The sequence below is a fragment of the Drosophila teissieri genome, chromosome 3L (assembly GCF_016746235.2).
Source record: "Drosophila teissieri strain GT53w chromosome 3L, Prin_Dtei_1.1, whole genome shotgun sequence".
NCBI lineage: Eukaryota > Metazoa > Arthropoda > Insecta > Diptera > Drosophilidae > Drosophila > Drosophila teissieri.
Genome location: NC_053031.1, coordinates 17,325,446 through 17,340,726, shown reverse-complemented (window position 1 = coordinate 17,340,726; position 15,281 = coordinate 17,325,446). Strand labels below are relative to the sequence as shown.

Genomic DNA, 15,281 nt, shown 5'->3' with positions numbered 1-15,281 from the left:
TGTAATTCGTTTGCAATAATTACTATTCATTTATTTCGAACTCAGGAATGTTTTACTACAAATTATAACATTAATTGTTTACTGTTTCGTTCTCGGTGTTTTATATTTTTCCCAGGCTTTCGTGTTACATGGTCAGTTGTATGAGAGTAGAGTTATCCTTGATTCTATGCCGCCGTGGTCTGCTGCTGCTCCTGAGTGGTAGTGGACTGCGCAGAAGAGATCTCCCCTGACTTTTCGTTGACTCCCAGCCAGGGACAGCGCTTCTGCAGCTCCATGCGGTATCTGGGGTGACTTATGGCATAGACGAATGGGTCTATGCACGCCACCAGTTTGCAGGTGCAGGCCGGGATCATCGTGGCTCCTGGTGTAAGCAGACTCTTGTCCCCAAATGCCCCGATCAGCGACATTACGCCGTAGGGTGTCCAAGATACAAAGAATAGGAAGCAGATTGTGATAGCCGCCTTGGCTATCCGAATCTCTGCCGTTTCCTTGCTCTTGTCCACATTGGAGCGCAGCGACTCTACGTTCATCTTTTTGGCCTGCTCCCTAAGCGCCTTTTCGTGGCTGAAGACATGTCCCACGATCTGCGAGTAGTAGTAAAGGATCATCAGCGTGGGACACACGAAGCTGAAGAAGAAGATGGTGCCCACAAACAACCGGGTGTCGAAGTTGTCCGAAAGATAGTCAAAGGAGCAGGACGTGAGGTAGCCCTCTGGAAATGCATAAAAATAAAGACGGTTATTGGGTTTTTTGATATTAAGATATTTGATTACTGCATATCTGTAAAATACAGCTTTACTCTTCTGCGAAAGGCATCACGAGTTTCATGCAAATCAAATATGTTTCCTCTAATTTCGTGGTTCAAACTATGTAGTTCGCATGCATTTAAAATGACCGCCAACCGTAATAAACAAAGCCAAGATATCGCCTATCGATAATTTTATTTCATTTTTAAAAATTTGCATATCTTGTTTGATTGTAAATTCTATAAAGGGTCAAATGTTATTTATTTATGGCTTAAGATTAATGCATGGCATTAAATAATTTTAAAAGTTAGGGTATATTTGTCAGTACAATTATATATATATCCTTGTTGTCGTAATCTAAAAGTTGTTTAATTCATTCGACAAAAGTGGCAAGGCTGTTAAATAATCGATAACAGTAAATGATAGTAACAAGAGGCACATCGATGTGGTCGATTGCCTGAAATCGACTATCTTGAATCGAATAGACGACGATTTAGGTTCCATCTCTGCAACCGACGCGGACATTAGAAGAAACTTAGTAGAGTAAATTAATTAATAAACCAACCAAGGCAGGCATCACACCCAACGTACATGGAAAATGCCGAAAAAGACTGAATTCCACACCGCGCAAGTGCAAGTGCAATAAACGCCGAGTTCGGCGATCAGAGAACGCAATATAGAAAAAGTGAGACACGAAAAAAAAACCCATTTCGCTGCTGTGTGTAAATGCAAATGATTTATTTTTGTGCAGCAACAACAACAACAGCAGCAGCAACACAGAGGCAGAAAGGCAAAAATAACAAGTAAAGCTAAATATGAATAAATGTGTGTGTGCGGGTCGCGTTAAAGAAAATTAGATAAAAAGCCAAATGAAATTAGCTCACGCCTGAATTTCGAGTTTCGGTGCGGTGCAAGGTGAACGAAAAGGCGAAAAGCAATCAAAACTGTTTTTCCATTTTCCCAGTGTGCGTGTGCAGTAGCAAAACCACCTTCATTGATTGTATATGTAGTTAAAAAAACAACAAATAGCAACGTAAAAAACGGAACTTGCACCTAGGATATATACACACACATGCTGGCTGTATGCGTGCGTGTGTGTGCATGGCCGTAAAGGCTGACTGATAAAAAAGGAAACAAAAAATAACAAGAAAAATAAAACATACACACACACACACCAACGCAGCGGGGCACCACTACCTCGGCACAATTTCTTGGAGGCAGCCTGCCATGTAAGTTTACATATCAACGATTATGTATTTCGCAGTTGTTGTTGCTGTTTATACTGCAGCCTAGCCGCTCTTGATGGCGGATTAAATAAAAAAAAGATAGTCGCATTTCGCTCTGCACCGCAACTTACGTTTTCTATTTTACCATTTTGCAACTCATGAAAGCAGAAGCCAAGTTAATTATATTCATGGCTATGACTTTTGTGGCAATTACCATTTTTACCCCGTATAAACGATTCCAACGGTACGCAACGTAAACGAACTGTTAATTATGTGTGTGCGATCTGTGTCTGTGTTGTAAGTGGTGTTGCCCACCCCGCGACTGCCGCCCTCCATTCTCCTCCCTCCTCCCACAATTCCCCGTTGCATTTCTTACGTTACGCACTTTTCATTGCGTGCCCTACGCTTACGATTCTACGTTTATGCGGGCGAAGTTACGAAATTCAGGATAGCAAAAGTTTAAATAACTTTCTCCAACATGTTGTTAGCAAAATATCATGGCTTAGTTTCCAGTTTAGGGTAACTTAAGGGTTGCATTTGTTTTCTAAACTAAAAAATTGTTTCTGAACTATTTCGACACAGAATTACAAATATACAATTACAAGTTATCTCAAAATTGCTATCTTAAATTTGAATTCCGGTTAGGGAAAGAAAACAAGTAATGTTTGTTCATCAGAGTGAAACAATTACGAAAAAATATATATATTGATATTTATCTCATAAACGCACCATAGCACCCACAGCGTATTGTTCGCACTCATATGTGCCCATTCTGTCCAAAGTGGACAAACCCGTGGAACCACACCCATTACAACCGGCACGCCACCCACCATCCTACAATCCCGCAATGGGTCGACGTCCCTAATGGCCGTCCATCAGCGTCGGCTCCGTCAGCTCCGCCTGATAAGAGCCAACATATTTGCGCCGTTCCACACGTGCCGCCAAGAGGCTTTTGGGCTTGGGCTCGGAGTTGGAATCGGAATCGGGCCTTCATTTCGACCGGAGACGTGACGGCGACCTCGGGCTGGGTCTTTACTTTCGGAGACCAACTCTGGTTCGATACGTTCCGCTTTAAGTAATTGCTTTAATGCAATTCCCATACACGCAAATGCGTGTGTTTTCTTTTTTCGGTTATGACCACAATTGGGAATCCACGGCAAGGTTAAGGTCAGGTATGATAAATCGCTGTGGCTTTTCTATTGAACGGCACGAAAATCGAAGTGCGAACTACCCTTGATCGTTGGGTGCCTAAAAGTAGTGATAATAATGAACAATTTTCAAAATAATAAGGCTCCTAAGCTAAATTTTGTATAGCAATCAAGTAGATTTTGTTCAAAGTTTGCATTCATTTCCATTCAAAGAAAAGTTTATTACTTCATCCGAAAAAAAACTCGCCTGTTACTCAAGTCTCAGTGGGTAAAACCAAAGACATTATAATAACATTCTAATGTCTTTGGTAAAACCGTAGGAAAGAACATTGAAATCCATAGTTCGTGCCGAACTTAAGGCGCAAAATCGATAAGAAGCACATAGCATATGTTGAACTTTATAGCAGCTTTTCTTAAGTTTATTATTCGTTTACAAGTTCTTTTTGGATGAACTAAGCTTGAAGTCTTTTCCACCAAACGTAGATCTATTTTTGGTCGGATATGTATATTGTATTGTAGGTTATTGCTTTTTTGGAGTTTCTTATCACTGACCGAGCAAAATTAACAACAAAAATAAATTTTCTATGACTAAATTAGCCGCATTACTCACCAACCTGTGATTCTGTCTCGTTTTAGCCACAAGCACAAGAAAGCCATCGCCGAAGCCACCGGAGGGGCGAAGAACCTGAACCTGGCGAGAATTGCAGGGACCCAGAAGAATTGTAGACACATTCGTGCCGTCGCGAGAACCCTTCCAATGTCCAATAAAATCAACCCGAAGCGCCGCGAACCGACAGCAGCAGCAGCAGGAGCCGGTGCCACGGGAGTGGCCACCAACACGAGCACCTCGACCGGATCCTCCAGTGCCGGCAACACGTCCTCGGCCAACACATCCTCGTCGTCCAGCTCGTCGCTGTCGTCCGCCGGTGGCGGTGATGCGGGCATGTCCGCCGACTTGACCTCGCTGTTCGAATGCCCCGTGTGCTTTGACTATGTGCTGCCGCCGATCCTGCAGTGCTCCAGCGGGCACCTGGTGTGCGTGTCCTGTCGCTCCAAGCTCACCTGCTGCCCCACCTGCCGTGGCCCGCTGGCGAATATCCGTAACCTGGCGATGGAGAAGGTTGCCTCGAACGTCAAGTTCCCGTGCAAGCACTCTGGTTACGGATGCACCGCCTCGCTGGTCTACACGGAAAAGACAGAACACGAGGAGACGTGCGAATGCCGGCCCTACCTTTGTCCGTGCCCGGGCGCCAGCTGCAAATGGCAGGGCCCGCTGGACCTAGTCATGCAGCATCTAATGATGTCGCACAAGAGCATCACAACGCTGCAGGGCGAGGACATCGTGTTCCTGGCCACCGACATCAACCTGCCCGGCGCCGTCGACTGGGTAATGATGCAGTCCTGCTTCGGCCACCATTTCATGCTCGTGCTGGAGAAGCAGGAGAAGTACGACGGACACCAGCAGTTCTTTGCCATCGTTCAGCTGATTGGGTCGCGCAAGGAAGCGGAGAACTTCGTCTACCGCCTGGAGTTGAACGGAAACCGACGCCGGCTTACCTGGGAGGCAATGCCTCGTTCGATCCACGAGGGCGTGGCTTCCGCGATTCACAACTCGGACTGCCTGGTGTTCGACACGTCGATTGCGCAACTGTTCGCCGACAATGGCAACCTGGGCATCAACGTGACCATATCTCTGGTCTAAGCGCACTGTCAATTCGTCGAGTTCTTTCATTTTTTGTGTTTACTATTCCGATACATATACATATATAGTTTATAGCCCTCTGTTCGCATCAGGCGTCTAACTCATGGACAGATTGTGAGTCGGGAGATTAAGAAGAAAGAGTTTTGCAGAGTTGTTTTATAAAAATGATTCTCTATTCTAGGAGCCACTTACATGCATATGTATATATATCTATGGAAATATCGGGCTGCTTCGATTATCACATTCGGCACGGTATCGCAAAGTTTTCTTTGATTTTTAAATTGGGCAAAATGATTGTACTAAAGTTTTTGTGTTGTTTGAATTTAAAACTATATAAGAAACTCGAAAATTTCCAAATCGAAATGGAAAGCGTATTAAAGCTATTGCTAAGTGCTGTTGAGTGTTTATGGCATAAGTTAGTTCATTAAAAATTCGTAATTTCATATTTTTGTACATGGCTGTGTGTAAATCAACTCACTTGCTGAACATTTTCCAATACTCTTGGCAAAATTTCGCGGATTTAATTCACACAGTTTCTTGTCGAATGCGATAATCGTGGCTGACCTGTATGTTTGTATGTCTAATCGGTTCGATTGGTACTCTAGTTGTAGGACATGATTTTTCAGTTACCGCACACACTACTATATTTCAACGTTTCAGTGTTACCCGTTTTGTTAGTTCATGGGGTTCTGCTTTAGTTTAATTTAGTTCGCAAGGGCCACACACCTGGAGCAGAGCTGCCTGCGCGTGCCCACGTGCCCACCACCCACTACAGTGAACACTAGGAACACAGACCCACTCACCAAAACGAACAGAACAACAAGGAAGGCGAGGAGGTCACTCATCACTCGAACATGTACTGCAAAGTCTAGTTTAGTTAATGTAAATTATTTTATACAATACTTGTAAATGGTAATAAGTAAAACGAACAGTTTAACGAAATTAACAAACCTAATAATAACAATAGCGGCAAAAGCGAAACCACAAAGAAGAGTAATATTTGATAGCGATAATCTGTAATAACTCGAGAGTTGTTTGAAAGTTGCAGCCGAAACGAAACTGCGACCCGCAATTTTGTTCATGCCAAACCATCAGAAAATAACAAAAAACTAACAAAAAAAAAGAAAACAATTTTTTTCGCAATGCTAAAAAGACAGTTGCCCCTTCCCATTTTCCCTCCCATCCCCAAAACGTAAAAAGCAATGTTAATGTTTAAATTCCTACCTAGTTTAGACGATCTCCCCGGTTTGGCTCATGTTTTGGTTTTGATTTCCATTCGGCCAACGTTTCCCAATCGAAAACGGAAGAAAAATTAATGATTTTAAGCATCTGCACCATAATTAGCTTTTAATGCGCCGATTTACCGCGCCACTACCATATGAGATCACTCACACAGACACAAAACTACAAAACTGAAATAAACGTGATTAGTAAAAGTAAACAAAGCTCGTTAATTATTGAAATTAATCTGGGAAGCTGAATGACGATGAAAAAACTACGCCACTATAAAACTGTTTGTAAACTGTTTGATTCAAATCAGTTATTAGCTGTTTAATTTGGATTATCTTTGAGGTAATGGGATTCATTACCTAAGGTTTATCTCTAAAGTGTTATTTAAATGGTATTCCCGTTTGCACAACGAAGGGCTATCTAAATAAGTTGTTAGTATTACTAAGTAGGCTCCGAAGTAAAAGTAGCTACGCGTACACTTAGCTTCGTTACATTTTAGTACAGATACTTTTTTCTATTCCTTTTAAACCAAATTTAAGTGTTCAGGAAATAGTAAACAAAAATTTGTATCGGCACTTTTCTTTTACACAATCGTTTGGTTGTTAGAAATAATAGTCTTAGAAATAATAGTTTGCGCATTGATTGTGTTCTGAAGCACAAATGCCTATCGGTAATTCACGGCCACTTTTGAAATCCCGGCCGGAGCGGGTTAATCCTCAAAGGACTACTGCAACTCCAACCGCATCCGTTGAGATGTTGACTCGTCGTCAATCGGCGCCAGCGTTGGTCATTCCGCCGGAGGAGACCACGCACCTTGTGGTGGTCAAGCGGAAATCCCCGGACACAACAGCCGCCGGAGAACTGGTGCCCTCTAGGAAAAAGAACTCAGTGGCTGTGCAGTCGGGAGTTGTGGCTAAGGGGCCACTGGACACAATAAGCAGTGGTGCCTCAGACGACTTTTTGATTTCTTTGCTGGAGTGCCCGGTGTGCTTTGGCTATATGATGCCGCCCATTATGCAGTGTGCGCGTGGTCACCTGATCTGCTCCTCCTGCCGCTCGAAGGTGAATCTTTGCCCCGTCTGCCGAGTGTCCATGACCAACATCCGCAGCCTGGCCATGGAGAAGGTGGCCTCCAAGCTGGTCTTTCCCTGCAAGCACTCGCACTTTGGCTGCAGGGCGCGACTCTCCTACGCGGAAAAGAGCAACCACGAGGAGGACTGCGACTGGCGCCCGTACTTCTGTCCGTATCCGGATGACAAGTGCTCCTGGCAGGGGTCGTTGAAGGACGTATACCAGCACCTGATGAGCTCGCACGAGAACGTGATCACCATGGAGGGCAACGACATCATCTTCCTGGCCACCAATGTGAATCTAGAGGGGGCCCTTGACTGGACAATGGTGCAGTCCTGCCATGGCCGGCACTTTCTACTCTCGCTGGAGAAGATCCACTTGGGTGAGGGCTGTCAGCAGTACTTCACCGCCTGCCGGATGATCGGAACCATGCGGGATGCCGCCGAATTCGTATATAATATCTCCCTGGAGGCCCATAACCGCACTCTCCGCTGGCAATCCAAGCCCAGATCGATCCGGGAGAGCTTCGCCTCGTTCACCAACGCGGACTTCCTGGTGCTTAACAAGTCCACCGTCGAACTGTTTTCCGAGGACGGCAATCTCGCCCTGAATGTGGTCATTAAGAAGGTGCCGGGGAATAACCACTAATCCCGTATCTCTGCTACCCTATAAATCGGATTTTCGTCCCTGATCGGTAGCCGTTAGCGTGTTATATGAATGCATATTGAATAAATACATTTTATGTGCCAAGTTGGCCCAACGAATTTATATGTAGTTGTTATTAGGCTTATGACTTTAAGAAGTATTAATAGAAATCCGGGTTTTCATAGTTATAGTTATATGAGTTATAGTTACGTAAGTTATATGAATAATGTTTAGGAAAATACAAACAAAATAAACCAAATAATTATGTCGTACATTTCCTTAACGACCAGATAGGAGTTATATCCAGTGAATTTTATTGACAATCTTTACTTCATTTCGATACTTGTCACGTGCTGGTTTCAAATGTAGCCCCAGAATTCAATTGCAAACTTATATTTCTTTAATACTCGTATACCTTATATCTTCTATAACGCCATAACCATGTGCTTCATGATGACTGGATGCAAGTACATAGCTGACGCCCATCCGAAGCGGTTTGCAAATATCGTGCATCCCGCCGCCATAGGATTGGTTTTAGTAGGAACCGTCCTGTTTTTCTCGCTGGAAATGTTCTACATATTGCCCATGATTTACGACCCCAATGGACTGTTCTTCAAGGTGGCCTGGCTTATCGCACTATTCATTGTCTACAACCTCCTGGGAAACATGCTTGCCTGTCATCGCACTTCCTCTGCGGTTTTTTCCTTGCCCAAGGATCGGCAGATTCCGTCTCCAGAGGAGGAGCACCTGTGGCACTTCTGTGACCACTGCCAGATGCTAGTGCCGGTAAATAGTAGTATCTGTACCTCCACGCAAAAACATTTGTGAAAAGTGGAGGTGCAGATAGCACACGATTACGCATAGATTTTGCTACCCGCTACTCGTTGGAAAGCATGTAACACTTGTGATCCGCATCACAAGCCGAGTCGACCTGGCCAAGACCGTCTGTCCGTCCGTCTGTTTGTCCGTATGAACGTCATATGCTGATTCTTGTGACGCCTACGCCAGCAAACCGTCCAAAAGATTGACACTGCCAACACTTATGAGATTTCTGTCGATACTTAATTTTGAAATTTCTTCTTCGCACAACTAGTTGAGTAACGGGTCTCTGATTTAAAAAATATATTAATCATTTAAAGCCACCTCGTTTGCCTCTTAAAACAGCCGAGATCCTGGCACTGCAAATTGTGTAAATGCTGCATTCTGAGGCGGGACCATCACTGCATCTTCACGGCGACTTGCATTGGCCACAATAATTACAGGTAATTATGACAGCGATAATATTGTAAATTCACCAAAATCTCTTTTAAAGGTACTTTTTCTGGTTTACGATGTACATGCTTATTGGATCGGTTTTGTCTTTGGCAACGCATATACATCTGCTTGTAATTAATGAAGACATGCGGAGGCAATATGCGATACTTCACATTACACACATTATCCTGTTTATCAAACCAATTAGTTCCGAGGCAATAGCACTAAACATAAGTTTTATTTTCAACATATATGCCTGCATTCTGCCACTTATAATGTTGGGGTATCAGATACCAGCCCTATATCTGAATACCACGTTCTATACCCTGAAGGATCTTAGTTACAATCAGGGATTGCGAAGGAACTTCATGGCCCTTATGGGAAAACGAGGCCTCTGCACTTTTTTCTCGCCCCACATAAGGAGTCCTTTACCGCACGATGGAACCCAGTGGCAAACTAAGCCTTCAAGTAGTACTGTGTAATAACACCCGCCATTACCTCCGAAATTAACTGTAGAATTTTCATCGCATCTATTATTAATATCTAATATAATTAAATTTGGCTTATCCTTCACAACAAAAGAAAAAAGAAATCTCAAGAATCTCATTATAAATAAAATGTCTAAGCACAGATAAACACGATTAAAACCCCTGGTCTATGATTTTAATGGGTCAAAAATCTCACCTGGCACGAATCGATCCCAGAACTGGGTGAGCGGCAGGACAACCCATGGCGTGCAGTACAACCAGATGATTATGTTCATTATCACCGCCTTGGTGAAGGTCATGTTCCGGTTCATTGGCTTCGTGATCACATTGTACCGATCGTAGCCTATTGCCGCGTTCGTCATCCCTGCTCCAATGCCCGAATAGGAGCCGATGGAGGCGAATATCTGGCACCAGGTATTGCCCAAGGCGAATCCACGATGGAAGCTGTTGTAGATGAAGATCGGCGCCTTGAGGCACATGATCAGATCGAAGACGGCCAGGTTGAGCACGAACATATTGGATGGTGTCCTCAGCGATTTGGAGGTGCTGAAGATCCAGATGACCATGCCATTACCCAGTGTCGAGGCGCAGAAAAGGAATATGTAGAAGACGCCCAGCATGTAGTGCATGGAGGCGGGCGGTTCCAACTGGGTCAGCCAATGCTCCGGGATGTATTGAATCTGATCCGGAGGCACATTCCATCCCAGGAACTGTAGGTCCCCGTTGCCAGAGCTCCTCGCCTCCGGGCGGAGAGGCGGTTCACTGGCATTGCACAGCGGTTCCATACCGGTTAACCCGATACCGTACCGATTCCTAGCCGATACGCCTTAACCGCTACCCGTTTCGCTCTGTGTGCGCCACAGGGCTGAACTGTTTCCAATCACCGCGATGCCCCGTTTATATCGCATTTTGCGGTGCTGGGCAAATTCAATTAGACTTTGTGGTTGCGTGCCCGCAAAGACGATTTTCTGCCCAGTCTGCTATAAAAAATATCAGCGAAACACTTCGCTCAATCACGGGTAAAGGGTTGGTTATAAAATAATGAGGTTAAGACACCGTGTCAGGGTTAAAATTTCAGGGGACAGTAAATAAAAATGTGAAAAAAGGGGTGTCACAAAAATACCTTCAAACATGACGAAATTTGCATGAATGTTTGTTAGTCTCCAACTGGATTGCATGTTTTTGAGTTATTCTTAAACAATAAATATTTCTAGGATATTACATTTACGTTAATATAATTAGAGTCAAGTAAACATTGTACCAAGAAACTTTAAAAGGCTGAAAAAATGCATTTAAAGTAAATAATAAATGAATAGCAATCCTATTGGTCTATTACAATTTTAACGCTGTTGATTTGCTGTTGTATCACCGAAGTCTTGTTATTTGTTAAGTGATATTGCGTTAAACGAATTCAACAATTGAGTTTAAATGGGTCATTTATAATGCATCTGTAAATTAATTAAACAAAAATTTTTAAAAAACTAAAGTAATTTAGTTTTGAGTTTGAATCAAGCTGGTGCTGCCACATCGGTTTAAGAAAACCGCTAACGTTGCCGGACCAACATGTTCACGTATCGCTGTGACTGTCAGAAGAGAGTCACACAAAAAAAAACACTCCCATTAAAATGCGAAAATAAATAGTAAATAAAGCGAATCATGGATGAAGTGGACAATATAATCATGCACCAGCTGCACCAGGTGGACGCGGCCATCGAGCCGACAGAGGAGCTGTCCGGCTTCACCCCGGAGCAGGTAGTGCGAGCGGTGTCCGGCTGTCTAGCGGAGATCCGTCCAGACTTGCAGCTTCCCCGGACACTTCCCGGCGGAGCGATGGCCCAGCGCTTTGGAGTGGCCAGCTCCTTGGCGCAGGGATGCAAGGATAGCGGTTACCGCGGCGATATTGGATATCAGACATTTTTGTATCCCAATGCCGTGGAATTGCGGCGGTTGCTGATGTTTCTCATCGAACAACTTCCGCGAGAGCGTCAGAGCACGGAGGACGGTGGCAACAAGTCGCAAACCCTGAGTCACAGGCAACTCCTAGAGCGAAAAATCCGCAAGGAGCTCGCCCAACAACTTAAGACACCCTGGGTGCCACAGTTTGCCAGGTCCGTGGGCAATCGCAAATATCTTGGTTGCAGTAGTCTGGGGATCGAATTTCGACCAAACATCAATCTCAACATTCCATCCGCCAATCCCGAGGAGCGTTCCAAGGAGCAGCAGCAGTATTTCGACCAACATGCGCCCAGCCTCTTCCAGCAAACGTCCTCCACCTCTTCGGATCTAATAGCCTCGGTGCTGCACAAGAACGAGCTGGACAGATGGGGCCAGACATTGCCGGACTCAACACTTCCCTTTGTGCCCAGCGAAGATCCAGCGCCGCCCCTACCGATTCCTACCGTAAAACCGCCCGCCAGTGCGGAGGAGGAAGCTTCACCCATCCAAGAACTGAGCGACCAAGTCGAGGAGTTGCGAGTTCAATGCGAAACCCTGCTAGCGGAACGCAAAGCACATGCTGTTGCCACTGCAGCTCTTAAGCAGAGGGAAACAAAAGCGAGCGAGGAGATCAGTCGCATTCAGCCCACGCTCAAACTGCACGAACGCACTTCCTTGGTTCTCGCCGATTCGGAGGAGAACCTGACCAAGCTGGAGGCCCTACTAAAGTCCACTCAAAGCAAAAGGATCACGCTTACCCAGCAATGGCAGGATTACAGGAAACCACTGCTGGAGAGCCTAGAGAAACTTAAGACCGCCAAGGAGGCTCAGGAAGTCCAGGGCATTCGCAACAACATCGAGCAACTGGAGCAGGAACTTCTGGCCAAGACCCAACAGCACAACGAACTTAATGCCACCCTGCGGAACGCCAGTCAGTCCTTGGCACCTCGCAAGGAGTACACCCGCAGGATACACGAATTCATTGGGAATATCCGTAAGCAACGAGCAGATATCTACAAAGTTCTGGAAGACACGCGCCAACTGCAGAAGCAGCTCAATGTTGTGGGTGCCCAGTTGCAGCGCCAGTTCAACTACACGGACGATCTGCTCTTCCAGAGCGCCAAGCATGATCTCCACGCTAAGCGGGCCTACAAGCTCTTGGCCCAACTCCACGCCAATTGCAACGAGTTGGTCGAATGCGTCTCCCTCACGGGAAACGTGACAAAGCAGATCCGCGAACTGGAGGTCCAAATCGATGGCGAGAAGTTGAAGAACGTGCTGACCAGTCTGCAGCAGATCACCGGCGATATCCAGAAGTTCGAGCAGCACATTCAGGAGCTGCAGGAGCAAATACGGACCGTGGAGCAGCCGCATGCAGGGAGTTAGTTACTAGGTCTCACTTGTTTACTAGTGCCAATCACAATAAACGAATTGATGCACGCCTAGCGTTCATTTTATTAGTCAGAAAGAAACGTTTTTATTTGATTGCTTTCAATGTTTTCACAGATAAATATTCCAATTTTAAAAATATACATCTACAAATTCTTTCGTCTTTTGAATTTAATAAACAAATGTATTACATAAGTTATTATCTTATGTTTCAAATTAAATCTAAATTAGATATCCTGCATTAAGAATATTTGGAAGCTTTAATATTAAAGGGTATTTGCACAGTCGGTTTCCGAACTCTAATTCCATTTTGGTATTTTTAGTTGGCGGCTTGGTTTTTTTTGGTATTTTTACGTTAGCCGGCCACGTTCACACTGGCCAACAGCCGCAACATTCGTATTTTTCGCAGTGTTTTGAAAGCCAAAGCTGAAGCTAAAAGCGCGTCGGCAGATCGCGTTCGTTTCGTTTTTACGTTGATTTACTTTCGTTTGTTTTTAGTTTGCGCGGCAACGAGTGAGATATAGTGTGTGTTTGTGTGAGTGTTCAGTGTGTGCATTGCTTTTTACTCCTGGCTAAATTACCTACCACAAAAATGCAACAACAACGAGAAAAAGCCGTGTTTCAAAATAAAACACTGGAGTGCGGTGTTGTTGTTGTCGTTGCTGCCGCTGCCGCTGATATTCCAGAACTTGTTTTTGGCCTAGAGTTGTGTGTTGTTGTTGCTGTAGTTTTTGGGTTCTTGCATGCGGCCGATAACAAGTTTAACCGGTGTGCGTGTGAGCCGCGCTTAAATGTGTGCATGCATGTGTGTGTGCGCCTTCGCTGGTGTGCGTGTGTGCGTGCGGCTCCTGCAACAAACTGTTGCTTCTTCTTTCTTCTTCTTACTGAAATTGAATTCCAATTAGAATTGCAGCACGCTGAAGGTCGAATTTGCGAGGGAGGGGAAATCGAACAAAAACTAAGCAGTAAAAAATAGTGGGAAATCGAATAGAATAAATCAATTAATTGGCCGGCCGGCTTTGCTTCTTCTTCTTCTTTCTCATTCTCATATTCGGGGTCAATCAACGTTCGCCAGCAGCAGCAGCAGCAACAACAACAACAACCACATTCTTTTGGAAGCGTTCCGGTTCACCTTTTTTTGTTTTCGTTAGTGACGTCTACTTCTAAAAATAGTCCAATGACAACATTCTTTGCATATGATCCGAACTTCCAGACTCATTAGAGTTTTTTTTTTTTCATTTTTTTACGTTAACTCTTATTGGACATAGATTGGGAATACAGTGAATACCAGTTTAAATACTCCCCCGCAGGCTCACTTCCATTTTAAGTGTACCCACTTTGCTTATCATAAATATTTGATCAATTTTAATTAAAGTAAATCACTTTCCAGTCATCCGGTTGGCAGCAAAAAAGGCAAACGAGTTTAAACAAATGTGATTATTCTGATATTCGCTAAGCAAAAATACAATTTTATGAGAGAAGGAAATTTTTAAGAAATTGGTTACATCGTTTATTTACACAACTATTAATTTTAAAGAAAGTACTATAAAGCAAAGGATTTAACTAAAAGTAAATGGTTATTTTCAGTTAACTGTTGTTATTTGTCAAATTCCCTAATTGACCCCAATTGCTGTCCACTGTACATATATCACAAAATATCAGCGCTTCCAGCGGCAATTTAAAAAGGCCAAAACAAACGCGAATTGAGGTGGCAAAAACAGTTTAACGCCAGCGACATTTTTCAAAGGCTACGTAATAATTTGCTTATAGACCAAAGCAGCAATGCCAACTGATAAAAAGTTGTTATAAATTAAATTTACTTCGCAGCACGCAAGCTACCACATAAATATAGTAGTGAAAAACCGAAGAAATATCGAGAGAATAAAGTGCAACCAAACGCAAGCAATACGAAAAGGCGTCCCCAGTGAGTTTTTCTAACTAGAACCTAGAACCTAGAGCCCCAAGTGCAATTCATAAGCGATAACCGACGGAGGTAGACGATACGAGTATAATTGCCATAATGACACCATCGCCGACCAAGGAACTCATGAGTGCCACACCGACGATTTCGCGTCGTCCGCGCGAGGAGTTCGCCGAGAAGGTGAGTGGATATAAATATGGATATGGATATGGATATGGATATAGGTATACCTAAAGCTATAGTTATTGAATGATAGACTGAAGATATAGCCAAGAGCAGGGCCGATTTAACGGCCCGCGGCGTTTTGGCCCAAACTTCCTGTGTTTCCATTAATCGACCCCAAATGTGTTGCGTTGCCGTTCAGGCGGGAAAATACATAAACAAATTGGGCTTTCGCCTTCAAGTCTTCTCTTGTTTGTTTGCCTGTGCCTTGTTCAATAAAATATATACGCACTCGATCCGATTGTACCATCCACACATATGGATGTTCATACATACATATATTGCCATCATCAATGCGCGGCCA

The 15,281-nt window shown here is 44.1% G+C and overlaps 6 protein-coding genes across 7 annotated transcripts in view; 5 read left to right on the top strand and 1 right to left on the bottom strand.

Annotated features, from left to right (window-relative positions):
• Positions 1-164: 164 nt before the first annotated feature.
• Positions 165-10,295, bottom strand: LOC122615960 (opsin Rh4). The gene is made up of 2 exons (XM_043791153.1): positions 9,707-10,295; positions 165-712 (listed from the first exon to the last, which is right to left on the bottom strand). Exons 1-2 carry the CDS (start codon positions 10,293-10,295, stop codon positions 165-167), a joined length of 1,137 nt encoding a protein of 378 aa, XP_043647088.1.
• LOC122615962 (E3 ubiquitin-protein ligase sina) lies at positions 1,227-5,764 on the top strand. Of its 2 annotated transcripts, none has more exons than XR_006325885.1 (3): positions 1,227-1,975; positions 3,757-4,936; positions 5,004-5,764. XR_006325885.1 is itself a non-coding variant. In XM_043791155.1 (3 exons), exon 3 carries the CDS (start codon positions 3,878-3,880, stop codon positions 4,820-4,822), a length of 945 nt encoding a protein of 314 aa, XP_043647090.1. In that variant the 5' UTR covers positions 1,227-1,431; positions 1,498-1,975; positions 3,757-3,877; the 3' UTR covers positions 4,823-5,764. The 2 variants fall into 2 exon arrangements, 1 of the variants encoding a protein (XP_043647090.1); XM_043791155.1 differs by having other exon boundaries at positions 1,227-1,431; positions 1,498-1,975; positions 3,757-5,764.
• On the top strand, positions 6,523-7,887 carry LOC122615961 (probable E3 ubiquitin-protein ligase sinah). The gene has a single exon (XM_043791154.1). The coding sequence runs from the start codon at positions 6,713-6,715 to the stop codon at positions 7,769-7,771; it is 1,059 nt and encodes a 352-aa protein (XP_043647089.1). The 5' UTR covers positions 6,523-6,712; the 3' UTR covers positions 7,772-7,887.
• Positions 8,099-9,669, top strand: LOC122615964 (probable palmitoyltransferase ZDHHC24). Its single transcript, XM_043791156.1, has 3 exons — positions 8,099-8,554; positions 8,933-9,030; positions 9,081-9,669. Exons 1-3 carry the CDS (start codon positions 8,210-8,212, stop codon positions 9,502-9,504), a joined length of 867 nt encoding a protein of 288 aa, XP_043647091.1. The 5' UTR covers positions 8,099-8,209; the 3' UTR covers positions 9,505-9,669.
• A 799-nt stretch (positions 10,296-11,094) lies between the features above and the next one.
• LOC122615959 (coiled-coil domain-containing protein 22 homolog) lies at positions 11,095-12,898 on the top strand. The gene has a single exon (XM_043791152.1). The coding sequence runs from the start codon at positions 11,167-11,169 to the stop codon at positions 12,829-12,831; it is 1,665 nt and encodes a 554-aa protein (XP_043647087.1). The 5' UTR covers positions 11,095-11,166; the 3' UTR covers positions 12,832-12,898.
• A 355-nt stretch (positions 12,899-13,253) lies between these two features.
• LOC122617270 (four and a half LIM domains protein 2) overlaps positions 13,254-15,281 on the top strand; it is a 58,342-nt gene continuing 56,314 nt past the window's right edge. The window contains exons 1-2 of the mRNA XM_043793041.1: positions 13,254-13,369; positions 14,662-14,935. Coding sequence (XP_043648976.1) covers positions 14,855-14,935 — 81 coding nt within the window. The 5' untranslated portion in view covers positions 13,254-13,369; positions 14,662-14,854. The remainder of the gene's footprint in view (positions 13,370-14,661; positions 14,936-15,281) is intronic.